Below are 20812 nucleotides of genomic sequence, written 5' to 3' on the forward strand. Positions count from 1 at the left end.
TGATCTGGTTAAGTAGCGAATGTTGCATTTTCACAAATAAAGAAAACATTCTAAGCTCTTTCAAAAAATTTATGATCTCTTCATGTGTGTACTGGTTAACAATAAACTCCACAAACTAACCTGATTATTACTAATACGTACCAGCTACTTCATGGATTGACTCATTGTCTTATATGAGCACACGAAACATCATATCATATTATTAAAAGAAATCTACACAATGAAATCTTAAGTTTTTGTTTTGGTTGTCTAAAGTATCCTTGAGGCTCCAATAGGAAGTAAGAGACAAATCTTTCGATGTACCATATCTACAAAATATGTGCAAAGAATAGATCAAAGACGAAACATACACAAGTCTGATACATTGCTAACTGTTAAGCATATAGCAGAACAGAAGACACCCGAACCAAACTATAACTCAAATGCAAACCAAGGATACTAAGACTACACTCTAACTGTATGATACAAAGAGCGAATGAAATGCCAATAACAAAAGGAAAGGCCAAATGAAACAAAAGACCATATAGCCCACCTTTTGATTTTGCAATGCACCAAAAGAAAAATACCAAAAAAATCCTAACATATAAATGCCAAAGGTCATCATAATCACAAAAAGTGAATTTTACGTTAAGAACCCTACGAAAAGGACCTAAAAAAATAGACCTAAGTTTTTTCCATTTTGTTATTTATTTTATTTGTTGTGTAACTGTTAATTTTATTTATTAATTATATTTTAATTTTTTATTTATTGTTTCAATTTCAATGTTGCGGAATATGACTTTTTTTTACGTTAGTTATACATATAAATAACTATTTTTGATGTTGTTAACATTATTTACAATTTAAATAAATGATGTTCTTTTTTTAAAAAATTCTCTTTTTTATTAGGGGTCCATTTTTTTTATTTTATCTGGACCTCCAAAATTTCGGAACCGGCCCTAATATATATATCCAAGTTGTTAAAACTAAATTTTTCCGTCAACTCTTTTTGCATATGTGGAATTGAAAAGTAGCTTCAATTTGTAAATTTATGTATCTATTATTTATCAAATAACTTATTATATTTAAATATCCAAATATATATTTAAATGTCCAAAAAAATTTAACTCAATTGACAAAAATATCAAAATTGTTAGGTCGGACGTCATTTCATCAACAAAAAACTTATTATATTTAAATAATCGCATAAACTTATTATTTTTAAATAGAGTGTTCGGAATTCGAACTCCAACACTGATATATAAAAATTAAAAAACAAAGTGAATTAATTGTCAATATAATTACAAACCATAGAATAAAGAAAACTAACTTCTTATATATGTTTACACTGTTAAAATAAAATATTATGCATCCCTTCAAGTTAATGAAAACTAAATTCTTTTTGGTATTTCTTTTGTAAATCTTTTTTTAGTTTGTAAGTAATTTTGGTACTCCTATTTTGTATTTTGATTGTTTTATTGGTTATTCTTAAAGTAAAGCATTTGTTGCGATACATCAACCCCTTAAATGGATCCGATTTACCTTGAGGAAATAAGTTTCTACAATTTTATTTTTTTTTTTAAATAATGAGTCTTTACAGTTACGCGCGGATAGATGATACTTTGATTTTTTTTAAAAATAAATAAAAATTTAAACCAATCTACAATATAAATGAATAAAAATCTCATATTTCTAAACAACCTTTTTATTTTTAACATACATTAATATTAAACATAATCATGTTTTAAAATAGTAGCCATCGATCATTTAACCATATATTTATACTTATCACAATTACTATTTTTATTTGTGAAAATATTTTAACTATATATTGAGTATTTTAAAATATAATTAAACATTTAAATTTAAATATTTTGTACTAATTTTTCTAGCGGTGTGATTTTTATCAAGTATACACATAATACAACCATATAAGATAAATTATGTAAAAAAAAAAAAAAAACACATATTAGATAAATGCGAACTCGGAACTGTGTAGTGCTAGACCATTTTTTTTTTATAAACTGTGCTGGAACATTGATTAAACATGGTTGATCAAATGGCTATTATCAACTAAGAAGATTCCAGAAACGCAATGACTCAATGCCTTGCGGCAAGGTTTGAGATTTGAAAAACTTCCCTAATGCTGATACAGTGGACAACTACAGACCTATAGCTATGGCAAACTTGAAATTCAAGGTAATCTCTCTAAGATAATTGCTGACAGGTTGGCAGTAATTATGCCTTCAATTGTTTCTTGTGAGCAAAGAGGGTATGGAAGTCTCATTAGAGACTCAATTTGTCTGACCTCAGAGGCATTTAATCATCTGCATAATAAATCCTTTTGTGGTAACTTGGTTTCAAAAGCTTTTGATACTTAAGAGTCGCCAATCTTACTGAAAGTTCTCAAATGCTTTGGTTTTTGCCAAACGTTTTGTGATTGGATTGCAACAATTCTCAATGTATTATTGACGCAGAACGGAAGCGCTAGGTTAGCAAAACGCTAAACCTAATTGATAAAGACAAGCCGTAAACACAAACTTGTCAAAATAGGGTTTCGGAGTCCACCGAAAGTTGAGATAAAACTCGAATAATTTTATTGAATCAAAAAACTGCCCCTCAAGGCTACAATGGTTTGGTTTAAATAGTAAGGGAAATAATAAAAATAGTAAATCTAGAATAATAAAAATAGCAAATCTAGAATAACAAAAATAGCAAATCTAGAATAATAAAAATAGCAAATCTAGAATAATAAAAATAATAAATCTAAATAAACCCTCCTACATCAGTCTCCTCCACCTCAAAAGAACTCGACCCCGAGTTCTCATCTTGATAAAGGACTTCATCTGCATGGTACTCATATATATCTGCCACATTGAAAGTGTTAGAAATGTTCATTGATGCTGGAAGGGCCACTACATAAGCATTGTCATTGATCTTGCGAGTCACTTGGAACGGGCCATATTTGCGAGGCTGCAGCTTGCTGTAGGTACCAACTGGAAATCTTTCTTTTCGCAGAAACACCATCACTTCATCTCCCACATTGAACACTTTGACTCTTCGGCGTTTATCTGCTGCAATTTTGTTTTTCAATCCAGTAGCTTCCAATTTGGACTTGACAGAATCTTTCACAGCTATAATCTCTTCAGCCATATTTTCAGCAGCCACACTAAATCCAGGAGCCTTAGGCAACTTAATCAAATCAACCACGTGCCTAGGAACAGAGGTGTAAACAAGTGAGAAATGTGTTTTTCCAGTAGCAGAATGCACAGTGCTGTTATAAGCAAACTCAACTTGAGGCAGAGCCAAATCCCACTGCTTCGGTTTGTCACCACAAACACATCGAATCATATTTCCCAGAGTTCTGTTTGTGACCTCAGTTTGTCCATCAGTTTGGGGATGAGCTGTAGAACTCCTGTTCAGTGATGTATCAAATAACTTCCATAAGGTGATCCAGAAATGACTGAGGAATTTGGTGTCCCTGTCTGAAGTAATGGATTTTGGAACTCCGTGAAGACGCACAACCTCCCTGAAAAACAGTTTGGCTATGTTGGATGCATCAGCTGTCTTCTTACAGGCAATAAAATGGGACATCTTGGAGAATCGGTCTACAACCACAAACACGGAATCCACACCTCGCTGGGTACGAGGTAGACCCAACACAAAATCCATAGATAAATCTTGCCAAATGTCATCAGGAATGGGTAGAGGCATGTAAAGACCAGTATTTTGTGACTGGCGTTTGGAAACTTGGCAAGTATAGCACTTCTTGACTATGGTTCCAACATCTTTTCTCAGGTGTGGCCAATAAAACCTTTCTTCCAGACTAGCAATGGTTTTATCCCTCCCCATATGCCCACTCAGACCACCACCATGCAGATCCCTAAGTAATTTCTCCCTCAAGGATGAACATGGAATGCACAGCCGGTTTCCCTTAAAAAGAAACCCTTCACGAACATGAAAATCGTCACAAGGATGCTCACGGCATTTAGCCCATAATTCTTTGAACTCAACATCATTCTCATACAACTCCTTCAGACATTCAAAACCTACTACCTCCTGCGCTAAAGTGACAAGCAACGAATCCCTCCTACTCAAAGCATCAGCTACTTTGTTAAGGGCTCCAGATTTATGTTGAATAATAAAAGGGAACTTCTGCAGAAAACTAACCCACCGAGCATGCATCTTGTTGACCAGTTTCTGACTATGGAGAAATTTCAGAGCCTGGTGATCAGTGAATAAAATGAATTCTCTATGAATCAAGTAGTGCTCCCACTGGCGAAGAGCTCTAAAAACAGCATAAAATTCTTGATCATAAGTACTCCATTTTCGACGAGCTTCACTCAACTTTTCACTAAAGAAAGCAATTGGTTTCTTCTCCTGAGACAACACAGCCCCTATTCCAATTCCGCTAGCATCGCACTCAACTTGGAACACTTTATCAAAATCAGGAAGAGCTAAGACAGGGGCGGTGCACAACTTTTCTTTAATCAAGGCAAAACTCTGCTCCTGCTCAAAACCCCAATTGTATTTTCCTTTCTTCAAACATTCAGTGATTGGTGCAGTGATAGTGCTGAAATCTCTGATAAATCTTCTGTAGAAAGTAGCCAGCCCATGAAAACTACGTACTTCAGTAACTGATGTAGGTGCAGGCCAGTCTCTGATAGCCCTCACTTTCTCTTCATCCACCTGAATTCCATCTTCACCAACTACAAACCCCAAGAAAAGTAATTTGTTGGTACTGAACGTGCACTTTTTCAGGTTAATGTACAGTTGATTCTCTTGTAACACTTGCAAAACTAGCCTCACATGTTCCGGGTGTTCTTCCTTGATCTTGCTATAAATCAGAATATCATCAAAATAAACCACAACAAAAGAACCAATAAAAGGACGCAGAACCTGATTCATCAACCGCATGAAGGTGCTAGGGGCGTTAGACAACCCAAAAGGCATCACCAACCACTCATAAAGTCCATCCTTACTCTTAAAAGCTGTCTTCCATTCATCTCCAGGTCTAATTCTTATCTGATGGTACCCACTTCGCAGATCTATCTTTGAGAACACCTTGGATCCTGCCAATTCATCAAGCATGTCTTCTAAACGGGGAATTGGAAAACGATACTTGATAGTGATCTTGTTGATGGCCCTGCTATCAACACACATCCTCCACTGATTTCCTTTCTTAGGCACCAAAAGGACTGGGACGGCACAAGGACTCATGCTTTCACGGATAAATCCCTTCCTTAGTAAATCCTCAATTTGCTCCCTTAAAATCTCATTCTCCTTAGGACTCATGCGATAATGAGGAAGGTTTGGTAGGCTTGAACCTGGAATCAAATCAATCTGGTGTTGAATATTCCTCATGGGCGGTAAGTCATTTGGCAGCTCATCTGCAATCAACTCGTTGAAATCCCTTAGAATTTCTAAGATTTCCCCTGGAATTGGAGCCTCTTCTTTCACAGTACTCATCACCCCTTTGAAAACAACTGGACAAAAACAATTAGCTTCTCTGACAGCCTTATCAAGTTTCCTCTCATCCTGAGTCATCACTAGGAAACTAGATTTCTTGTCTTTCGGATTCTTATCAAAATGTAAAATAGGAGCCATAGCAATTTTATGAGTGCCCCAAGTAAACATCATCACATTATCCCGTCCCCGGTAAGTAATATCATTATCAAACTGCCAAGGCCTACCAAGTAAAATATGACAAACATCCATATCAATAACATCACAAAGTACCTCTTCTTTATAATGTTTGCCAATGGAGATGGGAACTCTGCAGGACAGCGTCACTCGTACCTAGGATCCCTTGCTGACCCAGCCAAGGGCATATGGCATCTCATGAGGCTCTGCGGGCAACTTAAAATAATTCACCAATTTCTGTGACACTAAGTTCTCTGTGCTCCCATTATCTATTATGAGATCACATACCTTATTCTTGACAGAACAATGAGTCTTGAATAAGTTTTTGCGCTGACCTTCTTCTTTAGTTGCTAGTAACATCCGCTGCAACACAAAATTCACCCTTTCATCAGATTCTTCTTCAGCAAATTCTACCTCTGCATATTCATCCTCATCAGGCTGCTCTGTCTCATCATCATCGTCCCTTTCTCCCACCACAGCTGCAACTCTCCTCGATGGACAGACATTGGATCGGTGACCTTTCCCATTACATCTAATACAAGTATCAATAGTGGGTTTGGCATATGGATTGTTTTGTTTTTGGGTTGGGGCTTTGCCTTGTGGTGCACTGCTAGAACTACCAGTTGCCTTATTACCAGGAGTAGAATCCCTGGCTGCTGCACTTTTCTCTTTGTCACCTGATGATTCAGTATTATTCTGGGGAGAATACTTTCTGAAGGAGGAGAAATTTCTGGGCGATTTCTCCATCAATTCTGCCTTCAAAGCTAGGTTGGACGCTTCAGCAACGGTCCAAACGGTTTGCAAACCCATCTTCTCCTGCAAGGATCCTTTCAATCCACTGATATAACGAGCCACTTTCTGATTTTCTGATTCGCCCAATTCATTACGTTCAGAAAAACGCAGAAATTCAGCGGTATACTCTATCACTGATCGCTTGCCTTGAACACATTCAATATACATTTTATACAGAATTTGTTCATAATCTTCAGGTAAAAATCTCTCAAACATCAATTGTTTCATCTTCCGCCAAGTTCGAATGGGATTCTTTTTCTGCCTCTTCCTCTGAACAACGAGTCTGTCCCACCAGACAGCGGCGGTACTTTTCAGCCTGATTGCCACCATCTTAACCTGTTTGTGCTTAGGGACGTCCATGACGTCGAAAAATTTGTCAACATCAATCTGCCAATCTAAAAATTCCTCTACTCCCATCGTTCCATAAAACAATGGAATATCTGCTTTCACGCGGTAATCATGGTGATTGCCACGATCGTTTCTTTCTTCAGTCACGACCTCCTCCTCTTCTGAATTCGAATCATCCATCGTATGATTGTTTCCACGACCTCCTCCCCTGTTCAGATTGATTCTGTTGTTGTTGTTAACGTTGTTGTTGTTGTTGGATAACGTCGTCACCTGTGTTGTCAGAGCGGTGATGGCCGCGGTTAAAGCCGCTATGGCACCATCAAACTCTGTTTTCGTCACCGGTTGATCTCCCATCTGATCACTTCACGAAAGAACAGGGGAAATCTGCTCTGATGCCAACTGACGCAGAACGGAAGCGCTAGGTTAGCAAAACGCTAAACCTAATTGATAAAGACAAGCCGCAAACACAAACTTGTCAAAATAGGGTTTCGGAGTCCACCGAAAGTTGAGATAAAACTCGAATAATTTTATTGAATCAAAAAACTGCCCCTCAAGGCTACAATGGTTTGGTTTAAATAGTAAGGAAAATAATAAAAATAGTAAATCTAGAATAATAAAAATAGCAAATCTAGAATAATAAAAATAATAAATCTAAATAAACCCTCCTACATCAATTATGTACTTTTCTAGTCTTAGCAGCAATGTTGAGCTACTTAACTTATAATTCAAGCTAACTGCGGAAGAATTCTTCCATGTCAGATTTGATTTTCAAATCCTATCTTTAGTTAATGCCAGGTCACAATTCTCATGATCTTCCATGATTTTCTTGTTTTCTAGAAGTAATTGCTTTTGTGGACTAATATGTAGCTGCTTGGTTTCTTTTCAAGGTCATACCAACTTCAACTCGTGTCTGTCCTTCCTAAAGATACAATTTTTGTAGTTTCGCTAATACCGCGATAATAAGATACACTAATTAGTATTATACTGGTTAGGTATATGTTAAGGAATATACCATTTTAGTAAATAGTTTCATAGCCATCAATGTTTGATTTTAATTTAACAGTGGCATTTTGTTTATGGTATAAACCATAACCTTGCTTAGGAGTACATAAACATACAATACATAAACATAGCTTTCTTCATTGTTGATGGTTTGAGAGACATTACGTGTGATTGGATTTTCAGTTAATGTAACAGGGACAACTACTAAAGATGGCATGGATATGGTCCTTGTCACTCAATACTTTGACACCTGCCTCCATTGTGCTGTTCGTCGCTAGCCAAATTCTTTATGATGGACTTCTTCAGCGTTCTGTATCTCATCAGTAGCTTATATTCCTCCTCCTACTTCGTATCCGATTTTATATCGGACTAAAATACTAATCTGATCCTCCAAATATTATGATATCACTTATCAGCCTTGCAAATATATTTGTCAGTCATTAAGGTAATCGTAATCCTTCAATGATTTAAAAGCTTGTGACTGTCTCTTGGGACAAAGTCTTGGTATTAGGAGCTTGACAAAATTCAATGAAGCATCTAACTTAAAATTATTATGCTGGGACCTTATGCATTGTAAGGATCAATGATGCAGAATTCTTAATGACAGAGTTATGAGACATGTCAATAGTATCAACCATCACATATCGTGTTAATGTCAGAGGTTGCCACCTTCCTTCTATTTGTAATATTTGTCTCAAGCAATCAAACTCTTCTCAACATACCTTCTTTGATTGCCCCTTTGCTCAGGGTCTGTGGCAAAAACCTGACTAAGTCTTCACTTTTGAAGGAACTTATCAGATTAGGAGTTCCCAAATCCACATCAGAAATGATGAGTAAAGTTCCAAGACATCGGAAGAGATACGAAAAATGTTCGAGTTCTGTTTAGCTAACATTTGGATGACAGTGTCTTCAAGCAACTTTTTAGTCTAGTTCCCCCACCGTTTACCACTAGGCCAAATATTGTGTCATTTAAACATTTAACAATATTATTAAACCTAAAGTTTTGGTCAAGTGGTAAAACAAAATCTTATATCCAAAAGTTTCAGGTTTAGTATCATTTAAAATTTCTTTTGGAATTTAAAAAGACAATAGTTAACTCAAAATGAATAACGGCCATTCATAATTTCTTGTGCAAATCATGGATTTAGATTCCTGCAGTATATATATATAGGGGTTTTCTAACTTAGACCCTAGTTAGGTCTAAGTTAGCAAGGTGCACCTTTTGAGTTGGACAAAAATACCCATTTTTTTTTTTTTTGAAACAATAGAGCAACTGGGGCATGTATGTAATTTGCATCATAAAAATACCCTTTTTTTTTTTTGAAACAATAGAACAACTATTACATTTTTTAAATTTCTTCCAAATTTCGACCTCATTTTACGTGCGAATCGAACGCCGATTTCAAAAACTAATACCGGAAACCTTTGTAAAATTGAAAAACGATCAAAATCCATATAAGGAACGTCGAGTTTCGTTGAGTATTGAGGGAGATCGAACCGGGTCAAAAACCGGGTCGCACGACCCGTTTCTGCATAAAACGGGTGGGAGAGACGATGAACAGTGCGCGTCGCCCACGCCCACTCTCACCGGTGGCGCGTGGGGGCGCGTGCGACCTCAGGGAGGCTCTATTTTTTTTATTTTTTCATAATAAAATAGTAGATAATATTCTGGAAATTTTGGTATATTGTATGAAATTTTTGGAGACCCGAAACTATTTTTAGTTAATTAAATGAGTAAAAAGGTAATTAAAAATATTATAATTCCATAAAAAATTTCCAAAATTTTATGTAAAGTACTATGAATTATTTAGAACCCTCTTGTGTACCTCACTCTCCCTAGTTCAAGTCATGAAATTATTTTCACAAATTCCGCTGATTATTTAAAACCATTTAACAAATAATAATAATAATTTCATAGATTTGTACTCTGAAACCAATTGTGTTTTTATTTGTTTCTAATAAAATATTAGATAATATTCTGGAACTTTTGGTATATTTTATGAAATTTTTTGAGACCTGAAACTATTTTTCGTTAATTAAATGAGATAAAACGGTAATTAAAAACTATTGTTTGCTTCTGAAACCATTTAGCTGGAAGAATGGTTTCAGAGAGTTATACTGTGAAACCATTCTAGCAGTAAAATGGTTTCAGAAGCAAACAATTAAAAATCAACTCCCCTGAAACCATTCTATCAGTGAAATGGTTTCAAAGTACAACGCTCTGAAACCATTGTACCAGCTAAATGGTTTCAGAATGGTTTCAGAAGCAAACAATTAAGAAATTACTCACTGAAACCATTCTACCAGTAAAATGGTTTCAGAGAGTTATACTGTGAAACCATTCTACCAGCTAAATGGTTTCACAGTATTATATAAAGATAATTAAAGGTAGTGAAAAATTGAGTTTTTTTTTTTGTGTCCAAATCAAACGAACCAAGTCTCTATTTGTAGACAAAAAAAAATTATGAATTTTGGTATAAAAATAAAAAAATAAAAAATTAATTTACAACGAAATAATTGAGTTTAAAGTATTAAATGAAAAAAAAAACACGCCAACCACCCAGCAGTTGACACGTGTCCTGCTTTTTTAAAATGAAATTTTCTCTCTCCAGGCGCAGATCTAGTGTGGTTCACGCGCTGGCTTATCATGGAGATGGATGATCTGGACTGTCTGATTGATCCGACAGCCATGATGAGATCATCTCTTGGCCGTCTGATGGAAATCAACGGTCTGTAACGGTGGTCCTACGGTAGGCGAGCGACACTGGATCAGCGCCAATATTTTTTTTTTTAAAAAAAAAAAAAAAAGAAAGGGTATTTTTGTCCAACTCAAAAGGTGCACTTTGCTAATTTAGACCCAACTGGGTCTAAATTAGCAGCCCCCATATATATATATATATATATATATATATATATATATATATATATATATATATATAGGTTAATCTTATAACATTGTCTTTTTGTGTTGTGAGTTGTTAGATTTTGTACAAACGTTCTAGTTCTACTCGGAATCTCATATGCGTAAAAATGACTTTCAAAATCATTTTTTAAATTGTTAATGCTTTCTATAGTTTATTTTTTGAGTTTAAAGACTACACGCCGTCAGTGTAAATTAATTTTACACTTGACAACCAATAAGAATGAAACATTCTTCCACATCATATTAAGAAAGTGAGGTTTAGTGAGATGATGTGGCAAAAAATATGGTTTGTATTGGTTGACAGTGTAAAATTATTTGATACTGTCGGTGCATATTATTTTTTCTCTTATTTTTTTCAGTCAAAAAAAGTTACCTTTACCTTTTTTAAAAAAAACATTTTTCTAACTAGTATTCTTGAGGCGTTTGCTAACACACCTACATCAGTTTAAGTAATCTCTCATGTTAAACCTAGCGGATTTGGTAGGTTGAAATCTATGGTTGATATTTTAATCACTTCTATATTATTACGCATGTCGGCATGTCATTAATTATCGGCTTACTCGTGTTACTCTCTAAAATAAAGTGTTCACTTTATATGAACCTTATCCTATTAGATGAGATCGCGCTATATAAATCAATCATCATAATGTTGCATCATAAACCAGACATATAAATGTAACACCAGACTTTCGATTAAAAAAATTCCTATAAAGATCACATTGTCAATTCCCAAAATGGTGTATTACTGGCAAACCCGAAAAAAAATGTTGAGGCAGCCAATGAGGCCCTATTTAACAAGCAACCAAGACAAGGAAGCAAATGTATCCCATCGGCACAAATAGGTAGCTCATTGCGCCATTTTGGAACAGAGTGTGGCTAACAATTCAGAGTTCAATTCTAGACACAAACTAATTCAAGAGTCGAGCCTCTCGAAAAAGTAAAGATAGCCCATGTCCTTGGGAGGATTAATGGAAGCTCCTACCTTGTTGTCGTTAAAAATAACCCATCTACCATCTTTTAAGATGTGTGCAACATAGTGACCACAGTGTGTTGAGGTTCCGATGTGGCTAACAATTCCCGTTAGTCGATATCCTGTGACAAACCAAAAAGACAAAAATTAATAAAAACCACATGTCAAACTAATAAAGCCGAAATGAACACTAATCCATATACTTGGGGAATAACCATTAACAACCCGATAAGTTTGGGTAAAATATCACAACATTAGCCCAGATAAAAATCAGCAATGTTTTGGCTGTTCAATGATTGATAATCATTAATAACAAAAATAATAAAGATGTGAAAGCAACTCACTTCCTCCTCCATCGGGTAAGTCAGCATCATTTGGACCAGATGTAGTGCTTGATGCAGTAGCATCCATGTTGGAAACGGATGCATCAGGATTGCTAAAGATCCAGTCTGTTGCTTTCTCTATGTCACCACCCTGCAGAGCAATTATTTCTATTTAGATAATCAAAGACATTTCCGGACAATGTACCGCAACCAAATCTGACATACTTAAGAGAAATAGGGAAGTGTTAAAAGAGTAAATTACCGATGCCTTCAGTGCCTTTCGAGCAACGTCGTCTTGAAATCCAAATGAAATTAGCATATCAACTTTTGACTGGTCAACACTTTCAGAGCCACTCCCTTTCAAAATAGGAGCATCAATATCTAATAGACAAATATACATCATTATTTCCTGCATATACTATATAGAGGTAACTGGCTATAAAGAATTGTTTTGCATAATATAGAAATTAAAGAGAAACCTGGATCATCCATGTGAGATAGTAACCAAGTCATTGCCTCTTCTACTCCAGCATTTGATGTATTTATAGCAGCTTTTTGACAATGAAGTTGGTTAAATCCCATAGAAACCAGCTGCGAAACAATGTCTTCATTGGCTAAAGGTGTTTCTGAATCATCCTCAACAGGTACTGTGCAACACAGAAAACAGATTCCAATTTAAAAAATTCAACTTCAATCCAGCTAAAAATATTCAGTTGTTTAGCTGAAACAGGCATTAACCCCACATAACATTGGACAAGTGTCGCAAAAACTGATCACAATGAGAATTTGTAGTTATCTAAAATACCCTTAAAAAATAAATAATTCAGTGTGCCTCTCAGTTTTATACTATGTACTTCTTAATATAGGAAGTGAACACGGTTCAGTTGCAAACAGATTAGGAGGGAGAATGTCAAAAATATTTTTGCTGGAATAGAAGCATGTGTGGAAAACAATAAATTATATTATCAACCTAAGCAGCAAAACATAAGAACTTGGTCTCTTGACATCTCAATTTAGCAAACTCCAATTGTGAGAAGGTAGAGAACCGACAGATGAAAATGTTACTATATACATATGTCTATTAAGGACTCGGCTACCCGAATTGGATCTTTATTATCTCCATAAACAGAAAGAACTACGTACCCCCATCTGGTAGAAGCTCTTCCCCAGGTTGATGACCTTTGCTACGCATATGACTGATATCTATGATATCAGGAACGTCAACATATACATCTGAAAGAACAAAAGTTCTTAACAATAAAGATATAGAATAAGAATAATCTAAAACAATATATTTAGTTACTAGTGACTATAATAAGTACCAAGCTTTTTGGGTACCCATCCCTCTTCCATAACGAATTTCCGCATGTGCAACACCAGGTAATCAGGAAATGATGTCAGACCAGCAGATCTACAAATTATATAGTGGTTTAGCACAAAAGTGAAAACATACCATTTTCTCAAACAAACAAAGATATAACCTATTTACTTCCATCTGATATGAACCATCATGTACGACATTATAATTTGACACAACTTAGAAATTCAGAAGATTGCTTACTTCAGCGCTGTTGTCTTTGTTTGCAAAGCAGTGCTGTAAAAATCATGTATCTCCTCTGGAGCTGAGAAGTTTGCTAGGCAAGCTTCTAAAGGCACCCTTGGGCGTACAATCTCATCATTAGACCTATCACAATAAATAAATAAATAAATATAACAAGCAAAGTTTGGATGGGAAAAAATGAAAAAAAATATATCAAGATTCCTAGATATTTGAACTTACACTTCTTTTCCTTCAGAAAGTTTCTCTGCTTTTAGTTTGTGAAACAATTCTAACTCTTCTGAAATTTCTCAAAAAAAAAATATGTAAGAATTAAACACAATACCCAAAGACTTCTCAGTTTGTCAAACTTTGTAAGAAAATCCAACCTTTGTTAGTTGCTTGGTGCAGCGGGATATTCAGAGAAAGAATGTAGTCATTCCTTCTATTGTACGCAACTTTTCCAGATGAACACAAGATTCGATCTTCAACGCCAAACTTGAAACTCCTTGCAGGATCCAGTTCAGTTTTCCCAGCATTAGCTCGTTCCACTTGGTCCAGAAAATGAAGGAAAAATTCTAAAGCATCCTAACATTAAGTTGCAATCAAACAGTTAAAAGATAGCAAAGAAATGTTGTCTCTAAATATAACAATATATAACTATTAAAATTTAAGTATGGATAGGAACCACTTTTTCGAATCAAACATTTATAATTATCTACTAAAAGCTTACTAGAAACAGAAAGTAAATATTAGAAGGCCAAAAATTTATCATAATGGTACGTAAACCAAACAAATCAATGGCTGACATAATTCCAGTTTCAATTGATATCTTCTCTGATAATTCCAGTTTCAATTGATATCTTCTCTGATCTTCCCCTGGTTTATGGGGTTGGGTGGCTATAACTAAGGCCCGAGTAAAAAATAGATATTTTACATATATGCTAAGATTAAGGCTAAATTTCCAATTGAAGTCACAAAAATTATGGGCATTGACCTTATCAAATGACAAGTTAGTAAAAATACCTGTTGTCGCATAGATGAAAATTCCGGATGACTGGCAGCAACTAAAGCTTTAAACATACGTGGTGGTATCCCTTCCTGCACCTGATGTTTAAAGATTGGACAGAAAAACAATGATCACGGAAAAAATTTAAAATAAGAAACAATAAGATGAACATAGAATAGTCAACGGTATAAATCTGTTATGTTATCAAATAACACTTCAAGTTTTCAACCATAACAATTGCAACATATTCAAACCAGAAACCACTGATCAAAATATAATCGCCCCGCAACCAAAAAAACACTAAGGATAACAACGTTGCTCCCTAAGAAATTTGTTCAATATATAAAAATTAAGCATTCATGATGGTACAAGTCAGCAAGGAATTTTCGTCAACAAAGTTCAAGAAAGCTTACCGCAGATGTAGGGGTGGTTGCAATGTTTTTGTTGTCATCATTCTGGAAGAAAAAATGCAATATAAAAATAATAAAGACTCTAAACAAATTTTCAAGAAATATGTGTGGATACTGGTACATACCTCAAATTGTGGAACAGAATATTTGCCAGATAGTAAACCATGTGCCAATTTCGTCCTAAAATAAAATAGGAATAATTATTATATTTCCCTTTTGAAGTTTTTATCTAGATATGGAATAATTATATTTATAACCACATACATATTTACATGACCATGCCACAAATAGAAAATTGCAGTGGCACAGATTCCATTGAATAACAACAAAACATGACTAACAGAAAAATGGTAGCAGTAGTATTTAATTATATTAAAATAATCTAGTAGTTCTTACATCTGCATATTGAGGTCCACAGTTGGATCAGCAGGAGCAGCCTCAAATGCCTTCTTTAGACTTTGGTTTATATAGTACCTAAGATGCAGTCATAACAATACTGAAGTTAACTGCAAACAGGGTTCAAAACAGTTCAAATAAAAATTTGAGGCAAGAACAGACCTTGAAGAGAAAGATCGTGCTGAAAATACAGCTTGCATAGTTGCTGCCAAGTAGCAACTGAAAGAAAGAAAAATGAGGAAGCAATAATGTCAAACAAGTACATTATAACAAGCAGAGATCAACAAGAACCAACTCTACCTGTTTCCAAGATTGACCAATCCTGTGTATCCAGGCCCAAAAATTGGTTCCACTTCCTGTCCACTTTCTTGGATTCTATTCCATTCAAAATTGGTATTTTGGTCGAGTTCTTTTTCAGCAGTTGTCATTTCAGTCTGATTATTAGAATGAGGGAATTAAAAAAAATTGTATACATAATACAATATTGATGATATGCATACTTTTAAACAAGTCCGTTACATAGTAATACACCAAAAGTTTACTGCCTACACATCCATTAATAACTTGCAGGCAGAATCTTTCTTAGAAGGGGAAGAAGTTGGCCACGTAATTGGAATATATTAAACAGTGGTAATAGTAATATCAAAAACCTGATGTCTCTGGCTTAGAAGGAGAGATGTTACTGTTTGGATGTTATAGATAATAAATCATGGTAACGGAAATTGTAAAAAATAAATCCCAGAACCACCCCAAAGATTAATAGGTATCTTTGACCAAAAAAGTGCATTCCTAGTTTCGAAGAACAAACTCTAGGTCTGTGAGATTCACAACTATTTCAATCACAGATTATCAAAAAGAAGTTATTCGCAAAAGGCCAAAAAGGAAATGAAGCACATAATTGTGCACAAGTAGAAAGAGTGCAATGCAGACCTTTGCACCACAACATGCCTTTTACAGATGTTTTGCTACCACATAAAGTATTCATCAGCTTAAAAGAAAAAAAAGGTGTGATGTATCTTTTAAGATGCACCATCTCAGCTCTGAATTATTCCAAAAAATGTATTTCCATTTCAAAGGTAATAATGCTCGACGAAAGTTTCAAGAAAGATTAGCCTATCACATGAAGCCAAAGACGCCGAGTGTAATCAACTAATCAATTACCATCCGGAAAATATTAATTTAAGATAAAGAATTAACCTTCTGCAGTGAGGAGAAATCAATGCCAAAAAATGCCAGATGTTGTGCTAAAAGTGGATCTAACACATTATCATCCTCCGGATATGAGTAAACATCTGAGCTGCCACAATATATTGTCCATAATTAGCACACATTGCAAACTAAATAAATAAATTGGCACTAAATTGACAATATGTATTGTAAAGTATATAGTTCAAACGATTTAAAGGTTATCATTTAAGGTTAGTAGACAGGTTGAAATAGATTAGAATAGAACATGAGTTTTATGCTATGTTCAACACATATTACAATTGGAACAGAATGGGAGGTAAAAAAGTGGTACATTTGACTACACTAAAACTGACATAAACAAAAAGAACAAGTCGAGATTCAGCAGAAGCTCAAATGACTTTTTCCTTGACTATCTCACTATCTAACGGCTTGATTGATATGATGATTTGTAGCCTTACTGAATTTGAAACTAAACACTTCTATCTCAGAAAGTTGAGCCACGTCAAAATTGTGCCTTCTGCTTGAGACAAGCAACGGTGACAAAAGAAGTGTTTTCCCACTAGGTAAGTCATGATATAAAATTACCCACTCTGATAGCCTTCACAATACAGATCGTAAGCTTAATCCACCTATAATTTTGTGTAATTTTTTACGTGATGTCATCCATGTCATTATAGATGGGGTCAAGGACAACAGTTCTCCTCCACTCGTTCTACATACTATTGGCTACATTATATTTATAACATTTATTCAGCATGTTTACACAAGAACCATGTGTTATAACACGACTTTTAAGCTTAACCTTAAGTTCCATGTTTGTGTTCAATTACTAATAATCTTGCTTGCATAATCGACTGGCTAGAGTGCTAAACCCTTATAAAATAAAGCTTTAAAAAAATACAAATGCATCACTAAGAAATGATCATAGAACATAACAGTAATCTTGCATGATGGTACATTAAATCAAGCTCTACAAGTAAACTATTGAAACTGCTAAAAACATAAAGTTGTCAAAATAAAATACGCTGGAGGGCATCACCTGCTGCTTCCAGATCAGCAGTAATAGTACCGAGCTTTACGGCAAGTGGGTAGCTTGTCTTTTTATAATGTTCAACAGCATGGTTGTTTCCGCCACTTCCATCCCAATTTTTCCTCCCACAGAGGATCACTCCGTCGGTCAAATTTAACCAAAGATTGTCCGTCTTGTCACACTGAGAACATTTCCACCCAGATGGAGGAATAACAACACCATTGTCAATTTGCTGTAAACTCATTGCATAGGTACTGACAAGTTTCTTATCAGCAGTCCAAGCTGCAACTTGCTCCTTCCGTTCAGCACCAGCGTCTAGCAATATAGCATCAACTGCCAACCTTACCTGATTTTTTCCAACAAATAAGAGAAATAAACTCAATGACTCCCTAGCATAAGACTTCTCTGTGAATCAAATTATGTGCTGCAGTGAATAAACAAAGAAAGAACCAAAAACAGTGGGGCAACAAATACCTTCTCCGGCAATTCCACGGAAGGAAACGTAAGAGAAACATAGTCCGGTAATATAACTATATTAAGTGTTTCTTCATATTCAGCATCATTATTATCAAATCCCCCATCAACACCTACAAAATAACACATTGGATAAAATAAAAGCATGTTATCAATAAAAGCATCATCAATTGTTAAAAAACCAGAAATCAGAAAAGCCAACAAACTCCACAACCCTAGTTGACCAAAACCAAGGTAACATTAACAAACAAAAAACACATCGTTTGGCTTATTTGAGTTTATCTTCTGGAATAACCACTTCCGAACATGTTTAAGAGAGCTTATAGAAACAACCTATCGCATGTCATATGCCATATTTAAGAGAGTTTCTGAAAACAACTTATAACTTATATGAAAACAGTTTGACTTAATTTTATCCTTTTTTTGTATTTACTATTAACCCTCTGGTTCTCAGGGGAAGGGGCTCTGAGCTCGACCGCGAGGTAAGTAAAGTCTGACCAAGAATTGTTCCCACCAGCAATCAAACTCGGGTTCTCCAGAAGGATCCGTCCTAGGGGAAGCTCAGCTCATTAACCACTTGAGCTCAATGTCTTGGTTAACTTAATTTTATCATTTGATATAAAAAAATAGCTTATACACAAACACTTGTAAGCGCTGAGTTAAGTTGTTTATTCAAACAAAGTCGTAACTTATACATAAGCATTAATTGTTATGCACTAATACTATAGGTGCTTATGCTCTATCCAAACAATACCTAATAACATTCATAGATTCAAAAAGCATGTAGTATTTACAATCATGCCAAAACACAAACCTATAGCCAATAGAGTAGGTTTCTTCGAAGGTCTATCTTCAGGAACCAATTTCTTAGTCTTCTTTATATGCAAATAAACAGGATTTCCAGTCTTTTCAAAATTCCAACCAACATAATCCTTTCCAAAAGCAAGAAAAGTAAACATATCGATGAACAATCCACCTTCTGAAATCTGAAAACAAAATCCACAAACATAGTCTTAACAAAACAACAATGCAAATTCAAATTCAATTTCAAATTAGAATAATAGAATCATGAAGAGAAGAATTTACAGGAGTGTCGAAAGATAAGCAACATTCTTGCTTATAGATGCGATTGGTTGGTTCGGGAATTCGAACACGAGAAAGATTTGATCGGAGTAAATCCATTGTTGTTGCTGGTGAATGAGGTGGAAGAAATCTTCGGGTTTTAGAGAGAAGAAATTCGAAAAAGGGTTTTAGTGTTAGAAATGAGAGAGATTTAGAGAGAGAAAATGAGAATCACTATTTGCCCTAACCTACAATTCAGTGTTTAGTATCTTTGCAAAGTAGAGAGAGAGAGAGAGAGAGAGAGAGAGGTGAGGGAGTTTATAATCGATGAATCAACATTAAGAAAGTCATTAGAAATTTGATTAAAAAAATTTATATTATATCCATTATTCATAAAAAAATTATAGAAAATGAAAATTATTTTATATAGGCTAAATTGCACTTTTGCTCCCCTAAGTTTCAGAGTTTTAGAGTAGCGGTAGCGGATATGTTTCATAATAGTTTTAGAGTTTATTGGAGTGTCATGTTGGATCTTGATGGATTAGAAGGATTTGAGGCATTCTTTTACTTTGTCATACATGTGACTGACTTTTGTCTCTCTCTTTCTAAGGGGTTTTTTCTTCTTGTGGTGCCTTTAAGGGGGGCTTTAGTTTGGTGGTGATTTGTCTACTTATTTCTTTGTATTTTTATTTTTATTTTGGTGGAGTGTACTTCTAGTACATCTTCATTTTTCTGAACTTTCCTTTGTATCATTTTCATTTTTTTCATATTTATATATTATATATTTGCCATTAAAAAAAAGAGTTTTAAAGTCAGATAGAGAACCGAAAACATTAAACGAAAAACAATAATGAGAAATTCAGACAATACAAAACAATAAAGAACTGAATGATCCGATTTTAATTTGAAGGTGGTTATTAGGCCAAGACTACCCTGTAGTCACTATTGCCCGAATGCGCACAACATCCACACTCTCGTTTTAAAGTCACGAGATGGACTGTCCAATTAAATAAATATGAGTAATGTTTTTATTCAGAATTATTATTTAAACAACTTTTTGACAACATATTCTCTTTTATACTTATATTTATATCTATTTTTTTTTAATGGCAAATATATAATATATAAATATGAAAAAAAAACGAAAATGATACAAAGGAAAGTTCAGAAAAATAAAGAGGTACCAGAAGTACACTCCACCAAAACATAAAAAAAAAAATACAAAGAAATAAGTAGACAAACCACTACCAAACTAAAGCCCCCCTTAAAGGCACCACAAGAAGAAAAAACCTCTTAGAAAGAGAGAGAGAGACAAAGGTCAACCACAGGTATGACAAAGTAAAAGAATGCCTCAAATCCTTCTAATCCATCAAGATCCAACATGACACTCCAACAAACTCTAAAACTATTATGAAACATATCCGCTACCGCTACTCTAAAACTCTAAAAGTGATGAGTTAGAGGTCACTCACATCAACAAGTGCATTTTATATACTCAAATAATGAAAGAATTCGAGTATCATCAGATAATTACAACAGTAGTATCACAAGCTTGATGAAGATTTTTAAAGACTGTTGTTTGAATCATACGAGGATTCATTGAAGGAACAAGCAAGAAAGTGAACTTCATGGTTAATAGTCTTCATCTTCACCAGAAAGTTTACAATGAGAATTAAATATTCAAGGAACGTTAGGATTGTACGTAGTTGAAGAATCAAGATGGAAA

The 20812-nt window shown here is 34.8% G+C and overlaps 2 protein-coding genes across 3 annotated transcripts; both read right to left on the reverse strand.

The window, feature by feature from the left end:
- Nucleotides 1-5778: 5778 nt before the first annotated feature.
- Nucleotides 5779-7116, reverse strand: LOC123896492. The gene has a single exon (XM_045946871.1). The coding sequence runs from the start codon at nucleotides 7114-7116 to the stop codon at nucleotides 5779-5781; it is 1338 nt and encodes a 445-aa protein (XP_045802827.1).
- Nucleotides 7117-11357: 4241 nt separating this feature from the next.
- LOC123895240 (ubiquitin carboxyl-terminal hydrolase 14) lies at nucleotides 11358-19446 on the reverse strand. 2 transcript variants are annotated; one of them, XM_045945475.1, is made up of 20 exons: nucleotides 19111-19446; nucleotides 18839-19010; nucleotides 18025-18137; nucleotides 17560-17896; nucleotides 16530-16624; nucleotides 15633-15766; nucleotides 15495-15551; nucleotides 15333-15410; nucleotides 15062-15116; nucleotides 14940-14981; nucleotides 14544-14624; nucleotides 13907-14105; nucleotides 13761-13818; nucleotides 13542-13664; nucleotides 13303-13391; nucleotides 13124-13213; nucleotides 12460-12627; nucleotides 12243-12361; nucleotides 12002-12131; nucleotides 11358-11779 (listed from the first exon to the last, which is right to left on the reverse strand). In XM_045945475.1, exons 1-20 carry the CDS (start codon nucleotides 19204-19206, stop codon nucleotides 11601-11603), a joined length of 2415 nt encoding a protein of 804 aa, XP_045801431.1. In that variant the 5' UTR covers nucleotides 19207-19446; the 3' UTR covers nucleotides 11358-11600. The 2 variants fall into 2 exon arrangements, with proteins under 2 accessions (XP_045801431.1, XP_045801432.1); XM_045945476.1 differs by lacking the exon at nucleotides 14940-14981 and having other exon boundaries at nucleotides 14544-14618; nucleotides 19111-19391.
- Nucleotides 19447-20812: the final 1366 nt, after the last annotated feature.

The sequence above is a fragment of the Trifolium pratense genome, linkage group LG7 (assembly GCF_020283565.1).
Source record: "Trifolium pratense cultivar HEN17-A07 linkage group LG7, ARS_RC_1.1, whole genome shotgun sequence".
Lineage (NCBI taxonomy): Eukaryota > Viridiplantae > Streptophyta > Magnoliopsida > Fabales > Fabaceae > Trifolium > Trifolium pratense.